Genomic DNA, 23,148 nt, shown 5'->3' with positions numbered 1-23,148 from the left:
AACCTAAACCAATTTCTTTTCGTCCATGAACCTATCTACGGATCTCTTAAACGCCCCCAAACTAGGCGCATTTACTACTGATGCTGGCAGGGCATTCCAATCCCTCACCACCCTCTGGGTAAAGAACCTACCCCTGACATCGGTTCTATAACTACCCCCCCTCAATTTAAAGCCATGCCCCCTCGTGCTGGATTTCTCCATCAGAGGAAAAAGGCTATCACTATCCACCCTATCTAAACCTCTAATCATCTTATATGTTTCAATAAGATCCCCTCTTAGCCGCCGCCTTTCCAGCGAAAACAATCCCAAATCCCTCAGCCTCTCCTCATAGGATCTCCCCTCCATACCAGGCAACATCCTGGTAAACCTCCTCTGCACCCTCTCCAAAGCCTCCACATCCTTCCTGTAATGTGGGGACCAGAACTGCACACAGTACTCCAAGTGCGGCCGCACCAGAGTTGTGTACAGTTGCAACATAACGCTACGACTCCTAAATTCAATCCCCCTACCAATAAACGCCAAGACACCATATGCCTTCTTAACAACCTTATCTACTTGATTCCCAACTTTCAGGGATCTATGCACACATACACCTAGATCCCTCTGCTCCTCCACACTATTCAAAGTCCTCCCGTTAGCCCTATACTCAACACATCTGTTATTCCTACCAAAGTGAATTACCTCACACTTCTCCGCATTAAACTCCATCCGCCACCTCTCGGCCCAACTTTCACCAGGATGTTCCCTGGTCTCGAGAGCGTTGGCTATGAGGAGGGGTTGAATAAACTAGGATTATTTTCAATGGAAAGACGGAGGCTGAGGGGAGACCTGATAGAGGTCTACAGAATTATGAGAGGCACAGACAGGGTGGATAGTCAGAGGCTTTTTCCCAGGATGGAAGTGTCAATTACAAGGGGGCACAAGTTCAAGGTGAGAGGGGGAAAGTTTAAGCGAGATGTGCAGGGGAAGGTTTTCATGCAGCGAGTGGTAGGTGCCTGGAAAGCGCTGCCAGAGGAGGTGGTGGAAGCAGGCACATTAGCAACATTTAAGAGGCATCTGGATGGGTACATGAATAGAGGGATAGGGTTCGAGTACGGGCAGAAGGTTTTTTTAGTTTATTTAGGGCATCATGACCAGCACGGGCTTGGAGGGCCGAAGGGCCTGTTCCTGTGCTGTACCTTTCTTTGTTTTTTATTCTTGTTCTTAGTGGCTCTGACACATGTGGTAACAGGTAACATTTTTTCACAAAATGTCTGTTTGAGATTGGCCCCTCGCAATATTTGACGGGCTGTTTATTCTATTGCAGGTTTTGCCTGCTGGTTATACTCCTCGGTTTCCTGTCAATAGCTCAACTTTGCTCTGCACACAGAAAGGTAAGCGGAGATGTTTGTGATAGTGCAGGAAATGCTGCTGGATGCCCTCTACTGCAAGTACAGGCAGTTTGTGAAACTCTGACTTCAATCTTCAATTAATAAAATAATGTAATTATTTCCTGTTTACAGACTGAAGTCTGAATTTACAATATTTCTTGTTCAGTGTTAGAACATCTGTCTTAATTCTAACACAAAAAATCTTAACAGAACCTATAGGTGTCACAGTTCTGAATTTTAAAAATCACTACATGGCGGAATTCTCCCAAAACATTTCGGGGTGTTGTCCCCAGTGGGGAAACAGGTGAGATTCCTGCTGGGTGGTTTGGTGTAATTCAGTTCACAATTCATCCAAACTTAGAATTTCCTTTGGAGTCTGGGGAGATTCTCACTGAATTCGCGCACACTTAGGATTTTTTTTGGAGTGGGGACCTAAAGGCACCGGCAAGGCTGGCTCCTCGGAGATTGGGGTGGTTTTTTTAAAGGGCAACCCCCCCCCCCCCCCCACACACACACCACACACACACCCTTACCACTTACAGGTACAAGCAACCTCACTTCCAAGTGAGTTGTGTCCTGCTGTGAGGTTGCTAAATGCCCCCCACTTCAGGCCCTCCCCTCCCTTTCAGGAGCCTCCCCCCTTGGCCCTCTCCTTTCAGGTTTCTCCCTCCCACTGATGGTCTCCCCTACCTCCAGGAGCCCTCCCAGGTCTCCACTTCAGCCCCCCAAGTTTGACAGTGCCAGTTTGGCACTGCCAGGTTACTGGGGGCATTGCCAGGGCACTACCTAGCCATTTCCCCGACGACTCGGGGGTTTCAATGGCTTCTGAGCACCTGGCATGACCATTACGACTAGTCACTGTTTGTGGAGACTAGTAGTGATTTGTGCCAGGTTCCTGCTGCGCCTGAGGATTGGAGAATTGCAGGAGTTGGGAGGATCCAGCTCCAAACTGACCCTCACTTGGCATGAAGAAGATTACATCAGGGCATGGGGGTTGGGCGAAGGCCAAAGGGGATTCTTGTCAGTGGTAACCATGCTATGGCCCCTTCCAGCGACTCTATGGCCCCAGAGCAATTTGCACATGAGCATGTGGGCCACAGATTTGTCCCTGTTATTACGACTATGTTGTGAGAAATTTTCAGACCATATTTTACCCAATAAACACATGAGAAAAAATACACTTCAGCACAGGGTGGAATTATTTTATGGAAAACCACACATCACTGACACAGCTCAACATGAACGAGCGTGCCTACACCACATTAAAAATACTTTTGTGGCAGTTTATAGAATGTGTTTGTAGAATAAAAGAGATAACATCAAAAGCACATGATGCTAAAGTAATGATAACGTAGCACAACATGATTGAGTAACAGAGATCTGGAGGGAAGAGAAGTTCCAAACTCATGTGGCGTTCCCAATATGCACATAATAACTGCTGTTACGACCACAACAAATGTTACTGACTGAGCAAGCCAAATCCCAAAGGGACACTTGTCTTACTGATCATAACCTTTTTTCTGTATTCCGAAAACAAGGAAAGAAACTACTGACGCCAGGAGCATAAAAGTCAAGTAACACATATTTGGGATTTTAAAATTACAAGATTAATAAGAATAAAAGAAAACTTAAGCACACAGGATCAAAGTTACACAGTTAAACAGTTTTACAAAACATCTCCCCAACAAAAACTGCACACAGCATACAAGTAAACACCTTCTTGTCACCAATCCCACACAGATTTTTAACTCTCAAAATCCAGTAATAATACCCAAGGCACTTAAAGGTCTACCAAACAAGTTCTCATTCTCTTCCACTCTGTTAGGGTGCCAGATCAGAAACCCCAAGCTATATTGTGAAGCCAGACGAGACAAATTTTTATTTTTGGCATAAATATGAGGAAACGATGCTTTGCCTCAGGAGTAATTCCACTGACAAATTAGGGATTTTTAAAATCAAAACAAGCTTTATTCATAAGTTTAAATAAAACTCTAATAAAATCAAACAGTTTGACTCAACTGTTGAACAATCTTTAAACATAAAAAGAAACAACTCTTACTGCTTAACTTATCACTATTCAGTTCTAATTGAGCAATATTTCTCTTACAGATCTAAACCCAACTTTCAAAATAGTTAGCCAACACAGATATACTTGTTCTGACTTGGGTAACAGCCGTGGAGCTTTCAGAAAACTTAGAGAGAGGGAGAGCCTCCAGGCTTCTGCCTTTAACTAGCTGCAGTCAGCAACTCACTTCTTAAAATGAAAATGAAGCTGTTTTTTCCCAGCTACAAGCCTAGTTCCTCCAATTAAGCTAACATCAGATAACTCTGTCAATCTAGTCTGAAATCCCAGGAGAACTTAAGTAAACAAAGGGCATTAACTCCACGCAGTGACACATTCTTAGATAAAATAAGTTTTTCTCCGGTTTTCTCAGCTTCTGCTGCATTCCTTCCAGACAAACTGGCTCTCTGTAGAAAAACACTGAATCTTAAGAAAGTCCCCCTTCCCCATAAAATATATTAATAATACAGTACCATCACAACTCTGTTGTGGAAATTCTAAGAGAATTCAGAAATAAGACTGTTCTCTGAAATAAAGATGTTTTGGGATGGCTGCTTCATATTTTGCATCTTCGGTTAGCACAGCACTGTTCCGAGAAGGTCTTCCCCATACAGCCAATTCAGCTCAACATCTTCCCTTAAATATCCCTTTTCTCTTTCATCTTTTGGGATTTTCCCTGCCCCCACCACCACCATGACTTGTTTCTAGGTGATGGGAGGTGGCCTGCCATTGGCCATGGGTGGGATTTTCTGGTCCCACCACTGTGATTCCACCCACCACTACTGGGAAACCTGCAGTGGTAGTTCATTGGCAGGGGGACCAGAAGATCCTGTCAGCAGAAAGAACCAGAAAATCACCCCCTTTGATTCCATTGTCCTCAGCACCTCTTTGAACTCTGCTTTTCAAAAAAATGAAACATTTTCATATGTTCCTATTGCCTCCCCCTTTGATTTACTTATGAGACCTTTGTAAGTTGTAAAAGTAATTTACTCCACTTTAAAATTTAGCATCTGAAAAGCCAAGTCCCTATCTGTCTCCTAATGCATTAGGGTTAGGGTCCGAAACCCAGCCTATTTACCTATAAATCCATTTCACCATGGCCTCTTATTAAAAATGTATGCATTTAGCACTTTACCCCTCTCAATTCTCAACTCTCCCAGACAAGCTGTCTCCATTAACCTTTAATTAAATCACACACACACACCAAGATATTGAAAGAAATAACATCCAGAAGGAGTGGGGGGGAGCGTGGGGAGGGGTTGAGGGTGGGGGGGGGGGGGCGGATTTCACAGCTGAGCAGCTGCAGACATGGCCACCAATGATGAATATCAAAAATGTGCAAGAGGGTTGTAAAGCTACAAATGTTTCACACACAGCCTTTTTTTTTACAGAATAACACAATGTCCCCCAATCAATCCATCTTCACACTGCAAATAGAGTAATAGTTTTAATAAACTACAATCTCGAGCAGCTTACTCTGGGGGAATAAGCAAGTCCCAAGGAACCAGGTATAGACCCCCAACACACAACAAAACATTGTGGCAGTGGACAGCGAGTAAAAGATTCAGGAACATTTTTAAGGAGCAGCTACAGGCCTGGCAAGTCCAGAGATCCTCAAAAGAAGGACAAAAGGAACAGACCCAAGACTCACCAGAAAGTCAGAGCATTACAGGCCCAGAGTCTGCACAGCAGCAATCATAAACCCAAAGCAACAAGCAGCACCAGTGAAGCAGTGACAAATCCAGGTTAACAAAATCAGGTAAAACCATGGAATCCACACTACCACACTTGGAACCATTTTGGAGCACTGAGAGCTCGCAACAGGCCCAAAATTAAGACAGCTGGAGAAAGAGGTTCACAAGAGCGGTCACGTTGTTAGGAGTTTTCTATAGGCCCCCAAAAAGTAATAGAGATGTGGAGGAAGAAATTGCAAAGCAGATTATGGATAGGTGTGGAGGTCACAGGGGAGTTGTCATGGGGGACTTTAACTTTCCAAATATTGATTGGAACCTTTATAGGTCGAATAGTTCGGATGGGGCAGTTTTTGTACAGTGTGTGCAGGAGGGTTTCCTGACACAATATGTGGATAGGCCGACGAGGTGAGGCCACATTGGATTTGGTACTGGGAAATGAACCGGGCCAAGTGTTAGATTTGGTTGTGGGAGAGCACTTTGGAGATAGTGACCACAATTCGGTGTCTTTTGTTATTGCAATGGAGAGGGATAGGGCCGTACGGCAGGGCAAGGTTTATAATTGGGGGAGGGGTAATTATGATGCGATTAGGCAAGAATTAGGGAGCATAAGATGGGAACAGAAACTGTCAGGGAAAGGCACAAATGAAAAGAGGAGCTTGTTCAAGGAACAAATACTGCGTGTCCTTGATAGGTATGTCCGTGTCAGGCAGGGAGGAAATGGCCGAGTGAGGGAAGCATGGTTCACAAAAGAGGTTGAATAGAAACATAGAAGAAACATAGAAAAACTACAGCACAAAACAGGCCCTTCGGCCCCACAAGTTGTGCCGAACATATCCCTATCTTTTAGGCCTACCGATAACCCTCCATCCTATTAAGTCCCATGTACTCATCCAGGAGTCTCTTAAAAGACCCTATTGAGTTTGCCTCCACCACCACTGACGGCAGCCGATTCCACTCGCCCACCACCCTCTGTGTGAAAAACTTCCCCCTAACATTTCCCCTGTACCTACTCCCCAGCACCTTAAACCTGTGTCCTCTCGTAGCAGCCATTTCCACCCTGGGAAAAAGCCTCTGAGAGTCCACCCGATCTATGCCTCTCAACATCTTATATACCTCTATTAGGTCTCCTCTCATCCTACGTCTCTCCAAGGAGAAAAGACCGAGCTCCCTCAGCCTATCCTCATAAGGCATGCCACTCAATCCAGGCAACATCCTTGTAAATCTCCTCTGCACCCTTTCAATCTTTTCCACATCCTTCCTGTAATGAGGCGACCAGAACTGAGCACAGTACTCCAAGTGGGGTCTGACGAGGGTCTTATATAGCTGCATCATTATCCCCGGACTCCTAAACTCAATCCCTCGATTGATAAAGGCCAGCACACCATACGCCTTCTTAACCACCTCCTCCACCTGCGGGGCCGATTTTAGAGTCCTATGGACCCGGACCCCAAGGTCCTTCTGATCCTCTACAGTACTAAGAGTCTTTCCCTTTATATTGTACTCCTTCATCCCATTTGACCTGCCAAAATGGACCACTACGCATTTATCTGGGTTGAAGTCCATCTGCCACTTCTCCGCCCAGTCTTGCATCCTATCTATGTCCCTCTGTAACTTCTGACATCCCTCCAGACTATCCACAACCCCACCAACCTTCGTGTCGTCGGCAAACTTACCAACCCATCCCTCCACTTCCTCATCCAGGTCATTTATGAAAATGACAAACAGCAAGGGTCCCAGAACAGATCCCCGGGGCACACCACTGGTGACCGACCTCCATTTAGAAAAAGACCCATCTATACCCACTCTCTGCCTCCTTTGGGCAAGCCACTTCTGGATCCACAGGGCAGCAGCCCCTTGGATCCCATGCCCTCTCACTTTTTCGAGAAGCCTTGCATGGGGGACCTTATCGAACGCCTTGCTAAAATCCATATAAACCACATCTACCGCTTTCCCTTCGTCAATGTGTTTAGTCACATTTTCGAAGAACTCCACCAGGCTCGTAAGGCATGATCTGCCTTTGACAAAGCCATGCTGAGTATTCCTGAGCATACTAAACCTCTCTAAATGTTCATAAATCCTGTCCCTCAAGATCTTCTCCATCAGCTTACCAACCACTGAGGTTAGACTCACCGGTCGGTAATTTCCTGGGCTATCCCTATTCCCCTTCTTGAAAATAGGAACCACATCCGCAATCCTCCAATCCTCCGGCACCTCTCCCGTCTCTATCGACGACGCAAAGATCATCGCCAGAGGCTCTGCAAACTCTTCCCTCGCCTCCCACAGTAACCTGGGGTACATCCCATCCGGACCTGGCGACTTATCTATCTTGACGCCATTCAAAGATTCCAGCACAACCTCTTTGTTAAAGTCCACATACTCAACCTTTTCAGTCCACCGCAAGCCCGCAGTACATCCACCCAGGTCCTTCTCCTCTGTGAAAACCGAGGCAAAATACTCATTAAGCACCTCTGCCATTTCTACTGGTTCAGTACAGACTTTCCCGCCTTCACCTTTTATAGGCCCTATTCCGTCACGTCTCATCCTTTTACTCTTCACATATTTATAGAACGCCTTCGGGTTTTTCTTAATCCTAGCTGCCAAGGCCTTCTCGTGACCCCTTCTGGCTCTCCTAATTTCCTTCTTTAGTCCCTTCCTACAAGCCGTATACTCATCTAGATCCCTATCTACGCCAAGCTCTCTGAACCTTTTGTATGCTTTCCTTTTCTTCTCGACTAGGTCCCGCACAGCTTTCGTGCACCACGGTTCCTTTAACCTACCAACTCCTCCCTGTCTGCTCGGAACGTTGTCCTGTAGAACTCTAGTCATGATGTGGAGATGCCAGCGTTGGACTGGGGTAAACACAGTAAGAGTTTTAACAACACCAGGTTAAAGTCCAACAGGTTTATTTGGTAGCAAATACCATTAGCTTTCGGAGCGCTGCTCCTTCGTCATCTGACGAAGGAGCAGCGCTCCGAAAGCTAATGGTATTTGCTACCAAATAAACCTGTTGGACTTTAACCTGGTGTTGTTAAAACTCTTACTCTGTAGAACTCTAGACAGACATTCCTTGGAAAACTGCCACCTCTCTTCAGTACATTTCCCCGAGAATACCTCCTTCCAATTCACTCCTCTAATTTGCTGCCTTATGTCTTCATATTTCCCCTTACTCCATATAAACGCTTTCCTAGCTTGCCTGATCCTCTCTTTTTCCAATGCAAGCAGAAAGGAGATAGAGTTATGATCGCTATCCCCAAGATGCTCTCCCACTGAGAGATCTGACACCTGTCCAGGTTCATTGGTCAGTATCAGATCAAGTACAGCCTCTCCTCTTGTAGGCTTGTCCACATGCTGTGTCAGGAAACCCTCCTGAACACATCTAACGAACTCCTCCCCATCCAATCCCCTTACCCTAGGGATATTCCAATCTATGTTTGGGAAATTAAAGTCTCCCATCACAACAACTCTGCTATTATTGCATCTCTCCAGGATCTGTTTCCCTATCTGCTCCTCCACCTCCCTGTTACTATGGGGCGGCCTATAGAAAACTCCCAGCAAAGTGATCGACCCCTTCCCACTCCGAACTTCCACCCACAGAGACTCTGTAGACAATCCCTCCGCAGCATACACCTTCTCTACAGCTGTGACACTATCCCTGATCAGCAGTGCCACTCCACCCCCTCTCTTGCCTCCCTCCCTGTCCTTCCTGAAACATCTGAATCCCGGCACCTGGAGTATCCAGTCCTGTCCCTGAGACATCCAAGTCTCCGTAATGGCCACCACATCACACTTTCAGGCATCGGTCCACGCTCTGAGCTCATCCCCTTTATTCACTATACTCCTGGCATTAAAGTAAGCACATCTCAATCCTTTGGTCTGAGCTCTCCCCTTCCCTATCCCCCATCCATCCTCCCTCTTGCACTGTCTATAACCCTTCTCTGTTTGCGAGCTAACTTCCTCACTCCTAGTCACCTCGTCTCGATCCCCTCCCCCCAACCTATCTAGTTTAAACTCTCCCCAGTAGCCTTAGCCAACCTTCCCGCCAGGATATTGGTCCCCCTGGGATTCAAGTGCCACCCGTGTTTTGTGTACAGGTCACACCTGCCCCTAAAGAGGTCCCAATGGTCCAGGAACAGATCTTTGAAGGTGACATCACAGGTGGAGAAGGTGGGGAAGAAGGCATATGGCATGCTTGCCTTTATAGGACGGGGCATAGAGTATAAAAGTTGGGGTCTGATGTTGCAGATGTATAGAACGTTGGTTCGGCCGCATTTGGAATACTGCGTCCAGTTCTGGTCGCCACACTACCAGAAGGACGTGGAGGCTTTGGAGAGAGTACAGAGGAGGTTTACCAGGATGTTGCCTGGTATGGAGGGGCTTGGTTATGAGGAGAGATTGGGGAAACTGGGGTTGTTCTCCTTGGAAAGACGGAGGATGAGGGGAGACTTAATAGAGGTGTATAAAATTATGAAAGGCATAGATAGGGTGAACGGTGGGTGGGAAGCTTTTCCCCGGGTCGGTGGTGACGTTCACGAGGGGTCATAGGTTCAAGGTGAAGGGGGGGAGGTTTAACACAGATATCAGAAGGACATATTTTACACAGAGGATCGTGGGGGCCTGGAATGTGTTGCCGGGCAAGGTGGTGGAGGCGGACACACTGGGAACGTTTAAGACTTATCTAGACAGCTATATGAACGGAGTGGGAATGGAGGGATACAAAAGAGTGGTCTAGTTTGGACCAGGGAGCGGCGCGGGCTAATTGTTCCTTGTTTCTCGTTTCAAGGCTTCATTCTATGATCTGCCAGTCTGCGGATAGTTGGGAACCTGTCTCGGGGGCAGGGAATTCATATGGTGTTCGTGGAAGTGGAAATGACTCGGGTTGGGAAGCATTTTCCGATCAGGGCCAGTGTGATCTCCTGGACTCGTTTCGATCGCCTCAGGGGGTCGGAGAGGAATTTCCCAGATTTTCTTTTCCCCATATTGGCCCTGGGGTTTTCACTCTGGGTTTTCGCCTCTCCCTGGAGATCACATGGTCTGGAATGGGGGGGTGGGGGTGAGTTAATAGGTTGTGATGAACAAAGCATCGTAGCTGTGAGGGACAGCTCGGTGGATAGGATATTGGTATGTAGATAGGCTGGAAAATTGGGCGGGGATCCTGGATTCAGGATTCAATCCTGGACCGGGGAGCGGCGCGGGCTTGGAGGGCCGAAGGGCCTGTTCCTGTGCTGTATTGTTCTTTGTTCTTTGTTCTTTGAACCTGAATCCCTGCCCCCTGCACCAGTCCCTCAACCACACATTCATTCTCCACCTCACTCCATTCCTGCCCTCACCTTCCTGTGGCACAGGCAGCAATCCTGAGATTACTAGCTTTGCTTTCCTCCTCCTCAGCTATCTCCCTAATTCCCTATACTCTCTTTTCATGACCCCTTCCCCCTTCCTTCCCACATCAGCGGTACCAATATGTACCGCTACCTCTGGCTCCTCTCCCTCCCACCTCAGGATTTCTGGGACTCGACCAGCGACATCCTGGATCCCGGCCCCAGGGAGGCAGACCACCATCCGAGACTCCCGCCTGCCTCCGCAAAAACACCTGTCCGACCCCCTTACTGTCGAGTCCCCGATTAACACTGCCTTCCTCCTCTTCTCCTTAGCCCTCTGAGTTACAGGGCCGGACTCCACTCCGGAGACACGGCCACTGCTGCTTCCCCCAGGCGGGCTGTCCCCCCCAGCAGTACTCAGGCAGGAGTACTTGTTGTGTAGGGGCACATCCACCGGGGTGCTCTCAATCACCCGAGCTTTACCCTTCCTGGCCGTCACCCACTTGGCCTCCACCAGTGGCCCTGGTGTGACCACCTGATGATAGCTCTTGTCTATCACCTCCTCATTCTCCCTTAACAGCCTAAGATCCTCGAGCTGCAGTTCCAGCTCCCTAACACGGCCCCTCAGGAACCGCAGCTCGACACACCCCTCACAGATGTGGATGTCCGGGAGGCCAGGTGCCTCCAGGACCTCCCACATCCTACACTGGGAACAACACACTGGCTTCGCACTCATATTTGACCCTTTATACCAAGGTACACAGAGAAAAGTAAATAAGAATGAAAAACTCCCCCCTGCTCGCCCTGTCCCCCGAAGCCCTGTGAGCCAAAGCCCTTCCAGCTCACACTCTGCTTCCCACTCACTCTGCTGGCTGCTCCTGACGCTGCCCGCTGCACACTGTGGCCTGTTTTTTAAACCTCCCGCGCACTTAAAAAAAAAACTACACGCCTTCCCAGATTGCCCCGCGGGCGGCCTACTTCCGCTTTCCTAAAACGAGCCTAAGCTTCTAAAAACCCGAACACTCGAAAACCCGTGAAAAAGTAAGTTAAAAAAATCACTGTCTTACCCCCTTTAGCTGTACTCGCAAAACGCTCCTCTTTTTCCTCTTGACAAGAATGTATTGTCAACAGGAAGAAGGAAGCGTATGTAAGGATGAGAAAACAAGGTTCAGTTGGGTCGCTTGAGGGTTACAAGGTAGCAAGGAATGAGCTAAAAAAGGGGCTTAGGAGAGCTAGAGGGGGCATGAGGAGTCCTTGGCAGGTCCGATCAAGGAAAACCCCAAGGCTTTTTACTCTTATGTGAGGAATAAAACAATGACCAGGGTGAGGTTAGGGCCGGTCAAGGACAGTAGTGGGAAATTGTACATGGAGTCAGAAGAGATAGGAGAGGCGATGAATGAATACTTTTCTTCAGTGTTCACCAAGGAGAGGGGCCATGTTTTTGAGGATGAGAGTGTGATACAGACTGATAGGCTGGAAGAGGTAGATGTTCTGAGGGAAGATGTATTAACAAGTTTGAAAAACCTGAGGCTCGATAAGTCCCCTGGGCCAGATGGGATATATCCTCGGATTCTTTGGGAGGCAAGGGATGAGATTGCAGAGCCTTTGGCTTTGATCTTTGGGTCCTCACTGTCCATGGGGATAGTGCCAGAGGACTGGAGAGTGGTGAATGTTGTTCCTCTGTTCAAGAAAGGAAATAGGAATGACCCTGGTAATTATAGGCTGGTTAGTCTTACTTCGGTGGTCGGTAAGCTAATGGAAAAGGTCCTGAGGGATAGGATTTATGACCATTTGGAAAGATGCAGCTTAATCCGGGATAGTCAACACGGATTCGTGAAGGGTAAATCTTGCCTCACAAATTTGATTGAATTCCTTGAGGAGGTAACTAAGTGTGGAGATGAAGGTAGAGCAGTTAATGTCGTATACATGGATTTTAGTAAGGCGTTTGATAAGGTTCCCCATGGTCGGCTCATGAAGAAAGTAAGGAGGTGTGGGATAGAGGGAAATTTGGCCAATTAGATAAGTAACTGGCTATCTCATAGAAAGAAGTTGAACAACACCAGGTTAAAGTCCAACAGGTTTATTTGGTAGCAAATGCCACTAGCTTTCGGAGCGCTGCCCCTTCGTCAGGTGGAGTGGAGAAATGCTCACAAACAGGGCATACAGAGACACAAACTCAATTTACAGAATAATGATTGGAATGCAGTCTTTACAGATAATCAAGTCTTAAAGGTACAAACAATGTGAGTGGAGAGAGCATTAAGCACAGGTTAAAGAGATGTGTGTTGTTTCCAGACAGGACAGCCAGTGAGATTCTGCGAGTCCAGGCAAGCTGTGGGGGTTACTGATAGTGTGACATGAACCCAAGATCCCTCACGAGGACGGCCTCAACCGGGATCTTGGGTTCATGTCACACTATCTGTAACCCCCACAGCTTGCCTGGACTCGCAGAATCTCACTGGCTGTCCTGTCTGGAGACAATACACATCTCTTTAACCTGTGCTTAATGCTTCCTCCACTGACATTGTTTGTACTTTTAAGACCTGATTATCTGTAAAGACTGCATTCCAATCATTACTCTGTAAATTGAGTTTGTGTCTCTGTATGCCCTGTTTGTGAGCATTTCCCCACTCCACCTGACGAAGGGGCAGTGCTCCAAAAGCTAGTGGCATTTGCTACCAAATAAACCTGTTGGACTTTAACCTGGTGTTGTTCCAACTTCTTACTGTGTTTACCCCAGTCCAACGCCGGCATCTCCACATCATATCTCATAGAAGACAGAGGGTGGTGGTGGATGGAAAATTTTCAGACTGGAGACCAGTTACCAGCGGTGTACCACAGGGATCAGTGCTGGGTCCTCTGCTATTTGTGATTTTTATCAATGACTTGGAGGAGGGAGCTGAAGGGTGGGTCAGTAAATTTGCTGATGACACCAAGATTGGTGGAGTCGTGGATGAGGTGGAGGGCTGTGGTAGGCTGCAAAGAGACATTGATAGGATGCAGAGCTGGGCCGAAAAATGGCAGATGGAGTTTAACCCCGATAAGTGCGAGGTGATTCATTTTGATAGGACAAATTTGAATGCGGATTACAGGGTCAACGGCAGGGTTCTGAGGAATGTGGAGGAACAGAGAGATCTTGGGGTTCATATCCACAGATCTCTGAAGGTTGCCACTCAAGTGGATAGAGCCGTGAAGGAGGCCTATAGTGTGTTAGCTTTTATTAACAGGGGGTTGGAGTTTAAGAGCCGTGGGGTTATGCTGCAACTGTACAGGACGTTGGTGAGACCACATTTGGAATATTGTATGCAGTTCTGGTCACCTCGCTATAAGAAGGATGTGGAAGCGCTGGAAAGAGTGCAGAGGAGATTTACCAGGATGCTGCCTGGTTTGGAGGGTAGGTCTTATGAGGAAAGACCAGAATGATAGAGAGTGGGATAGCTTGATCTTGGTTTCGGATAAAGCTCGGCACAACATCGAAGGCCGAAGGGCCTGTACTGTGCTGTACTGTTCTACGTTCTATGAAATCTGACCTCCTTACCCGGTCTGGCCTACACATGACTCCAGAGCCACAGCAATGTGGTTGACTCTCAACTGCCCTCCAAGGGCAACTAGGGATGGGCAATAAATGCTGGCCCAGCCAGTGATGCCCATGTCCCAGGAATGAATAAAAAAAATCACATGTTCACTTTCCTTTGTGTGTTTTTTCTGTCTAATTCACTTTCTTAACTCTGCTGTTTCTCATCCTAACGTTATTCTCACCTCTTAGTTTAGGCAGAGTTCTATGTAAGATATAGAATGGTTACTGGCTTACACAACAAAAAAATCAAAAAGACTAGTCAGTACACTACGCGGTTGAATCTATTGCCGACTAATTGACAGCAAGGCAGGGATTTGATGGGACTTCAACATCTTGTGACAAAGAAGCAAGAGTTGTATTTATTTTTCAGCAGAACGTCCACAGAAATGTAATAGGCAAAATTTCACCAAAGAAGAGCAGGTGAAAGCATGGATTTGTTCATCAACCTTCAATGCAGGCTGGCAGGGAGCTGCGATATTGGATATAGTGAAAAGTAACCTTTCCTTCTCCCCTATGTACTCTATGAGCAGTATGTGCTGTCTGTAATAGCTCGCAAGAAACAATACTTTTCACTGAATCCCAATACACGTGACAATAATAAATCAATTCAATTCAGTTGCTCAGGGAAACCAAATCTGCTAAAGATTTCTCCCAATTTCTCAACTGTCTTCTTAGATGATGTTGACTTTGCAGCCTCTGGCCATTTTGAATGAGCATCGACTATAATGAGAAACATGGGTCCTTCAACAGTCCTGTGTAATCAACATATATCGTTTCCAAGCCTGGTGCTAACAGTGGCAGGTTTTGCACCTTTGTGCAAGATGAACATGTTCCCGCCTGCTCCTCTATTTCAGCATCTAATCCAGGCCAGCAGAAATTGCTCCTCACTCTCCTTCATTCTCATAATTCTATAATGGCTTTTGTGTGATTGATTCAACACTCATCTTCTTAATGGTAGTGGAATGATGACTCTCGTTCCCCAAAGGGGACATACTGTCTGCACAGAGAACTCAACTCAAAACTTTGAGTGGAGTATGGCTTTAAATCAGGGTTTACCCCTGAGGTCTTTCCTCGAAGCATTATGTCCATTACTTCAGAGAATATTGGATCACCTTGGATGTGCTTCTTCCCGAGGTGACAGGAATATTATCTACCTGCTCAGAGTAGAAGATGCTTCCGTTCGAAGTACTTGTTGAAAAACTAGTTGGTAAGGGGAGTCAGGAAAGCCCATCTGCCATGAAAGCTTGACTGTCGATACTGGATAGTAGAAGTATGTGTTGGAAACAGCAATGCCCATCTCTGCTTTCTGTTCATTGATGGAATCCTGGTATATGGTCCAAAAATTGTCATTGATGGATGATGGTCCATCAGTAATTTTCTCCTGCACTGGAATTGATGGAACCTTCTTATCCCAAAGATAATTGCTAAGGCTTCTTTCTCAATTTGCACAGTTTCAATGTCCTGGACGCAAAGGATATAGGTTTCTCTTCACCTGAAGGATGATGTGGGATACCACTGTCGCAGTACCATAGGGTGATGCGTACAGGCTAACTGTAGGAGTAGGTTTGGATTGAAATCTGTCAGGAGTTCTGACTTGAGCAACACCTCCTTGATGTACACATTGATCCATCCACTTCCATTTTTCATTTCGACAGTAGATTATGCAAGAGTTTTAAAATGCTCACCAAATTTGGAATAAACATTCCGTAGTAATTTATTAATCCAAAGAAAGATTGACATTAATTAACGTTTTTAGGTGTGAGTGCCTCGGTAATAGTTTTGATCTTCGAAGGAAACTTCTGAAGTCCCTTGGATATTGATCGCATGTCCCAAATATTCGACTGAAGATTGGAAAAATTTGCATTTGTTCTTTCGGACTCTTAATCTTCTAGTCTTTGCAGTGTGGCATCCAGGTTGCGAAGATGTTCTTCCTCATCTTTACTCATAACTAGAATGTCATCCAGATAACACTCGACTCTGCTTAACCTGCTTAGGATTTGGTCCATTGCTCTTTGGAACAATACTGGAGCTGAAGTGATGCCAAATGGTAATCTTTTGTATTGAAATAACCCTTTGTGTGCCACAATCATCAGGAACCATTGTGGATCCCGATCTACATTCATTTGTAGATATGCTTGACTGAGGTCGATCTTATTGAAGTGATGGCCTCAGCCAACCCTGTGAACAGGTCATCAGTCAGGGATAGAAGGTATTGTTCTGCAATAAGTACGAGATGAATAGTCACTTTGAAGTCACCATAAATCCATACAGATCCATCTTTTTACATTTCTGGTATGATCGGTGTAGCACATTCCAGGACAGATTCCAGGACTTCCACCTTTACCAGTCATTCTAAATCCACCTCTACTTTTGGTTTGATTGCATAAGGTGCCTTTAAACATGTTGCCTGACTCCCTTCTTTGATCTTCAGATTCACTGAGATGTCCTTCATACTTCACCATTGAAAACAATAGTGTGTTTCTTCAAGATTTTGATCTCGTCTGATTCTGAATCAGTCATTAGGTTTACTTTGGTCCAATTTAGTCAGATCTTTTCCAATCAAGTTCTACTCATTAGTGCTGGATAATTTCCTCTGATTATATGTCCTTATATCAGGACAAATCTGCTGTCTGTCCATTTAATTGTACTGCTACGTCAATATGGAAACACTTAAACAGTGTAAGTTTTTAACACTATTTTTGAGTGTTTCAGGGGAATAGGTTGGAGCTTTTCTTTATAAACAGCCTCTGACACTAGCGAGACCATGCAAATGGTCGCTGCTATCATCTCTGATGACAATATGCATGCATTATCTTAAAACATCAATACTGCTGGTAGAAATCACTGTAAATATTTGATATTTAATACTGATATTTAAGGATGATATCAGGGTGCTAGTGAGAGATGATATCGGTTCTATGGAAAAAAGGTTGAATCCATTTGGGTGGAAATTAGAAATAGTAAGGAGAAAAGGTCACTGATTGGCGTAGTCTATAGGCTACAAAATAATAACATCATGGTGGGGCTAGAAATAAATAAAGAAATAACTGATGCATGTAAAAATGGTACCGCAATTATGATGGGGGATTTTAATCTACATATCAATTGGTCAAACCAGGTCGATCAAGGAGGAGTTCATAGAATGTATCCACGATAGCTTCCTTGAACAGTATGTAATGGAACCTACAAGGGAGCAAGCTATCCTAGATCTGGTCCTATGAGAGAGGAATAATTAATGATCTTACAGTTAGGGATCCTCTCGGAAGAAACGATCACAGTATGGTTGAATTTAAAATACAGATGGAGCATGAGAAGGTAAAATCCAATACCAGTGTCTTGTGCTTAAACAAAGGAGACTACAAAGGGATGAGGGAGGCATTGGCTAAGGTAGACTGGGAGCAAAAACTTTATGGTGGGACAATTGAGGAACAGTGGAGGACTTTCAAAGCGATCTTTCACAGTGCTCAGCAAAAGTATATACCAGTGATAAGGAAGGACTGTAGAAAATAAGATAATCAGCCATGGATATCTAAGGAAATAAAGGAGGGTATCAAATTGAAAGAAAATGCATACAAAGTGGCAAAGATTAGTGGGAAACTAGAGGATTGGGAAAGCCATGAAAAAAGCTATAAAGAAAAGTAAGATGGATTATGAGAGTAAACTAGCTCAGAATATAAAAACAGATAGCAAAAGTTTCTACAAATATATAAAACAAAAAAGAGTGGCTAAAGTAAACATTGGTCCTTTAGAGGATGAGAAAGGGGATGTAATAACTGGAAATGAGAAAATGGCTGAGGCATTGAACAGGTATTTTGTGTCGGTCTTCACAGTGGAAGACACAAATAACATGAAAAAATTGATGACAGGAAGGCAATGGCAGGTGAGGACTTAGAAACTATCATTATCACGAAAGAGGTAGTGATGGGCAAACTAATGGGGCTAAAGATAGACAAGTCTCCTGGTCCTGATGGAATGGATCCCAGGGGTCGAAAAGAGATGGCGGGGGAAATAGCAAATGCATTGGTGGTAATTTACCAAAATTCGCTGGACCCTGGGGTGGTTCCCGCAGATTGGAAGACAGCAAATATGATGCCACTGTTTAAAAAAGGAGGTGGACAAAAGGCGGGTAACTATAGGCTGGTTAGCTTAACTTCTGTAGTAGGGAAAATGCTTGAATCAAGGAAGAAATAGCGAGACATCTGGATATAAATTGTCCCATTGGTAAGACGCAGCATGGGTTCATGAAGGGCAGGTCATGTTTGACTAATTTGGTGGAATTCTTTGAGAACATTACATGCACAGTGGACAATGGGGAACCTGTGGATGTGGTGTATCTGGATTTCCAGAAGGCATTTGACAAGGTGCCGCACCAAAGACTGCTCCATAAGATAAAGATGTACAGTGTTATGGGTAATGTATTAGCATGGATAGAAGATTGGTTAACTAACAGAAAGCAAAGAATGGGGGTAAATGATTGGTGATCAGTGACGAATGGTGTGCCTCAGGGATCAGTGTTGGGACCGCAATTGTTTACGATTTACATAGATGATTTGGAGTTGGGAACCAAGTGTAGTGTATCAAAATTCGCAGATGACATGAAGATGAGTGGCAGAGCAAAGTGTGCAGAGGATGCTGAAAGTCTGCAAAGAGATATAGATAGTCTAAGTGAGTGGGCAAGGGTCTGGCAGATGGAGTACAATGTTGGTAAATGTGAGGTCATCCATTTTGGTAGGAATAACAGCAAAATGGACTATTATTTAAATGGTACAAAATTTCAGGTGCAGCAGGTAATTAAGAAGGCAAATGGAATTTTGCCCTTCATTGCTGGAGGGATGGAGTTTAAAAATAGCGAGGTTATGTTGCAGCTGTATAAGGTGCTGGTGAGGCCACACCTGTGTACAGTTTTAGTCTCCACTTGAGAAAGGATATACTAGCACTGGAGGGGGTGCAGAGGAGGTTCACTAGGTTGATTCCGGAGTTGAGAGGGTTGGCTTATGAGGAGAGACTGTAGTAGACTGGGGCTATACTCATTGGAATACAGAAGAATGAGGAAACATATAAGATTATGAAGGGAATAGATAAGATAGAAGCGGGGAAGTTGTTTCCACTGACGGGTGAAATTAGAACTCGGGGGCATGGCCTCAAAATAAGGGGGAGCAGATTTAGGACTGAGTTGAGGAACTTCTTCACCCAAAAGGTTGTGAATCTGTGGAATTCCCTGCCCAGTGAAGCAGTTGAGGCTACCTCATTGAATGTTTTTACGGCAAGGATAGATAAATTTTTGAACAGTAAAGGAATTAAGGGTTATGGTGAGCGGGTAAGTGGAGCTGAGTCCACAAAAAGATCAGCCATGATCTTATTGAATGACGGAGCAGGCTCGAGGGGCCAGATGGCCTACTCCTGCTCCTAGTTCTTATGTTCTTATGTTAAATACTATAAATACACAACAACTTTGGCACTCAAAGACCAGATATTTTTCTCTTAAACAAGGGTATTCCTAGGAATGGGGAAAGGTAGCATTTGGAATTAGACCTCAGATCAGCCAAAATGTTATTGAATGATAGAACAGGCTCAAAGGACTAAATGGCATACTCCTGTTTTCATGTTCCAAGTGATTATTAATTTCCTTCCAGAGTATCATTTTCAAAGCTTTCCACCACTGCCATTATTTTTTTATTGGGATTGTTAGTAACGAGCTTATAATTATGACCTCTCGATTTGGACTCAATAAAGTGGAAATATTTTCTCCACCCCTCCTGTACCAAACCCCTTCATAAAGTTAAATAAATCCTTGTTCTTTGTCAATACATAAAATGCATTAAGAAACACCTGGATCACTCAGTTACTTGTCAAACACATTCATTTTTCATCTGAAGAAGTATGCCAATCAAATAATGCCTACAGATCTACATAAAATCACTTTCCTGGCTCTTTAAATATTCCAAATCTGAAATCATCAACAGAACCCTATCAGACCAGGGAAATTGGCCTCGTACAAGGTACAAATTTACACACAACTTGGTGTGGAATTTGATCCATAGAGTGAACAACCATTTAAATAACCTTCTTATACAAAAGTTCAAATGATCGGCAAAGAAAATGTCCTGATATATAACCAGAGCTTTTCCCTGCAGGTTCCTCACAGGACAGACCAAACCACAGAGGCTTCAGAGATGAATGCTGGAATTTCTGGCATGTGGGGTAATTGGGGGCCTTGGTCAGCGTGTTCACAAACATGTGGGAATGGAGTGAAAGAACAGACTAGACCCTGCCTCCCAGTGGCAGCTACTTACCAGAGAGATATCATTTATCCAAGGAGCGGACCCTCCTTTTTATCTTCTGACCGGTTGCACTCTCGCACCTATCCTACTGATCAGAAGGAAAGCATGAATCTACACTCTGGCCGTGTTGTCTCTGCTCTTCGTCCTTCGGTTCCACTGCACAGGACGAAGGATCATTTCAGACCAAGCCTTCAATTGTCAACTTCACAGAGCAGGAATGAAAGCTATTTTATTCCAGGAATTTTAAGAGGGAACCGACGAACTTTCTTACAAGGACAAACTGCTGTGTTGGAGAAGAGGTAGGTTGCTTGCTTATTTATTTTATTTACCTGTATTTCCCAGGTGGGTCAGTTGAGAACTGAATTCAGTAATTCTCATCTACAATAACACCTTGGCCAATAGGCTAATGCTGCAGCAGCCAAAATTACACAATACATTGATTTTAAACACTAAAACATTCTTTCTGAATCTACCCTGTCTGATCCTGTTAGAATTTTATAAGTTTCTGTGAGATCCCCTCTCATTCTTCTAAACTTCAATGAATACAATCCTAACCGACTTAGTCTCTCCTCATATGACAGATCCATCATCCCAGGAATCAGCCTGGTAAACCTTCGCTGTACTCCTTTTAGAGCAAGGACATCCTTCCTTGGATAAGGACACCAAAACTGCACACCCTACTCCAGGTGTGGCCTCACCAACACCTTGTACAATTGGAGTAAAGGGCAAGGGGATTGGACAACAGGAATGAAGAAGTCTTGTTACAATTGTGTGGGGATTTTGTTTCCGCTGGTCAGAGAATCTAAAGGATGGGTCACAGTCTCAGGATAAGAGACTGCTCATTTAGGTCTGAGATGAGGAGAAATTACTTTACTCAAAGGATTGTAATTCTTTGGAATTCTCGACCCCAAAGGATTTTGTATGCTCCATTGTTGAATACATTTAAGACTGGGAATGACAGATTTTTGGTTTCTCAGGGAATCAGGTGATACGGGAAGCAGGCTGTAAAGTGGAGTCGAAGTCCAAGGTCAGGCATGATGGTATTGAATGGAGGAGCAGGCCGATGGGTTGTAATGGTCTACTCATGCTCTTATTTCCTGTGTTCTGATATATTAACTCAAAGCGACTGAAACAGCTTTGGCAACCTGAAACTCATCTTACAAGATGAGTTTATCATCATACAAGATGAGAGATGCTTACTCATCTGCATCAGCAATGTTGAACTTCAGTCCCGTTAGGTCCCTCTGTTGTTCGCACAAGATAATATATAAAGGTGAAGAAGGGCATTGAGACAACTGTAGCGCACTCCTCCAGGAAAATAAATCAACTGTTCTCCAACACAATATCCAATTCTTTTAAACTCTTTTCAACAAAATCTTGCATTGCTACTACATTCTTCACATCCAATTTGGCAAAACATTCTACTTAAACGGGAGAGGTTCTGGGGGTGACCAAAGGAATAATCGTAAAGAAAGGTTGGAAAGTTTCTAAAAACAAGAGGATAGCAAGGAACTGCTAACTGGTAGAGTTCAGAGGACATATATATATTGTTCTCGCTTAATTAGTCACCACAAACGTTAAAGCAAAGAACAAGAAAGCTGGCATTTGAGAAGCAAAAGTTGAGTACATAAGGCAGGACCTGGGAAGGCCGTGAAAGGATTTGAATCTCAAAATCAATTTGGTGATTCAATGGAGCTTAGTGGTAATGAAATGAATGCAAATACAGGATTTGGTGCAGTTGAGTGTAACAATATTTTTAATGTAACTTAGAGAACATTGAAGTCTGCAAGTTGCCTTTCAGAAGTGCTTTACAACGAACATGGGGATTCATCTTTTTCATACAAATGTTCCCATTTAAACTAAACAATATATGAAATTATAGATTATTTAAGAAGGGTAGAAAGGATAACCCGGGTAATTATAGGCCAGTGAGCTTGACGTCAGTGATAGGGAAACTGTTGGAGAAGATTCTTAGGAACAGGATCTATACACATTTGGAACTGAATGGTCTTGTTAGTGACAGCATGGTTTTGTACATTGGAGGTCATGTCCCACTAATTTAACTGAGTTTTTTGAGGAGGTGATGAGGGAAGGGCTGTGGATGTTGTCCACATGGACTTTAGGAAGGCATTCGACAAGGTCCCTCATGGCAGGCTGGTACAAAAGATTAAATCTCACTGGATCAGGGGTGAACTAGCTAGATGGAATTCAGAACTGGCTTGGCCATAGAAGACAGAGGGTCGTGGTGGAAGGGTGTTTTTCTGAATGGAGGTCTGTAACTAGTGGTGTTCCGCCGGGATCAGTGCTGGGACCTCTGCTGTTTGTAATATATATATAAATGACTTGGATGAAAATGTAGCTAGTCTGATTAGCAAGTTTGCAGATGATACTAAGATGGATGAAGTTGTGGATAGTGGTGAAGATTGTCAGAGAATACAGCAGGATATAGATAGGCTAGAAAATTGGGCGGAGAAATAGTAGATGGAATTTAATCCGGACAAATGCGAGGTGATGCATTTTGGTTGATCCAATTCAGATGGGAGATATAAAATAAATGGCAGAACAATCAGGAGTGCAGACACACAGAGAAATCTGGGAGTACAGGTCCACAGATCCTTAAAAGTGGCAGCACAGGTGGAAAAGTTGGTGAAGAAAGCATATGGCATGCTTGTCTTCATTGGACGGGGCATCAAGTATAAAAGTTGGCAAATTATATTACAGTTGTATAAAACGTTGGTTCGGCTACATTTGGAATACTGTGTCCAATTCTGGTCACCACACTACCAGAAGGACGTGGAGGCTTTGGAGAGACTTTGAAAAGGTTTACCAGGATGTTGCCTGGTATGGAG

At 44.7% G+C, this 23,148-nt stretch overlaps 1 protein-coding gene across 1 annotated transcript in view; it reads left to right on the top strand.

Moving 5' to 3' along the window:
• The window catches only part of LOC144480398 (thrombospondin type-1 domain-containing protein 4-like), a 226,786-nt gene that overhangs the window by 33,398 nt on the left and 170,240 nt on the right, over positions 1-23,148 (top strand). Inside the window, exons 3-4 of the mRNA XM_078199803.1 lie at positions 1,307-1,373; positions 20,153-20,598. Coding sequence (XP_078055929.1) covers positions 1,307-1,373; positions 20,153-20,598 — 513 coding nt within the window. The remainder of the gene's footprint in view (positions 1-1,306; positions 1,374-20,152; positions 20,599-23,148) is intronic.

This window comes from Mustelus asterias, chromosome 29, assembly GCF_964213995.1.
Source record: "Mustelus asterias chromosome 29, sMusAst1.hap1.1, whole genome shotgun sequence".
NCBI lineage: Eukaryota > Metazoa > Chordata > Chondrichthyes > Carcharhiniformes > Triakidae > Mustelus > Mustelus asterias.
The sequence above is the reverse complement of the archived record's forward strand: the minus strand, read 5'-3'. Positions and strand labels throughout refer to the sequence as shown.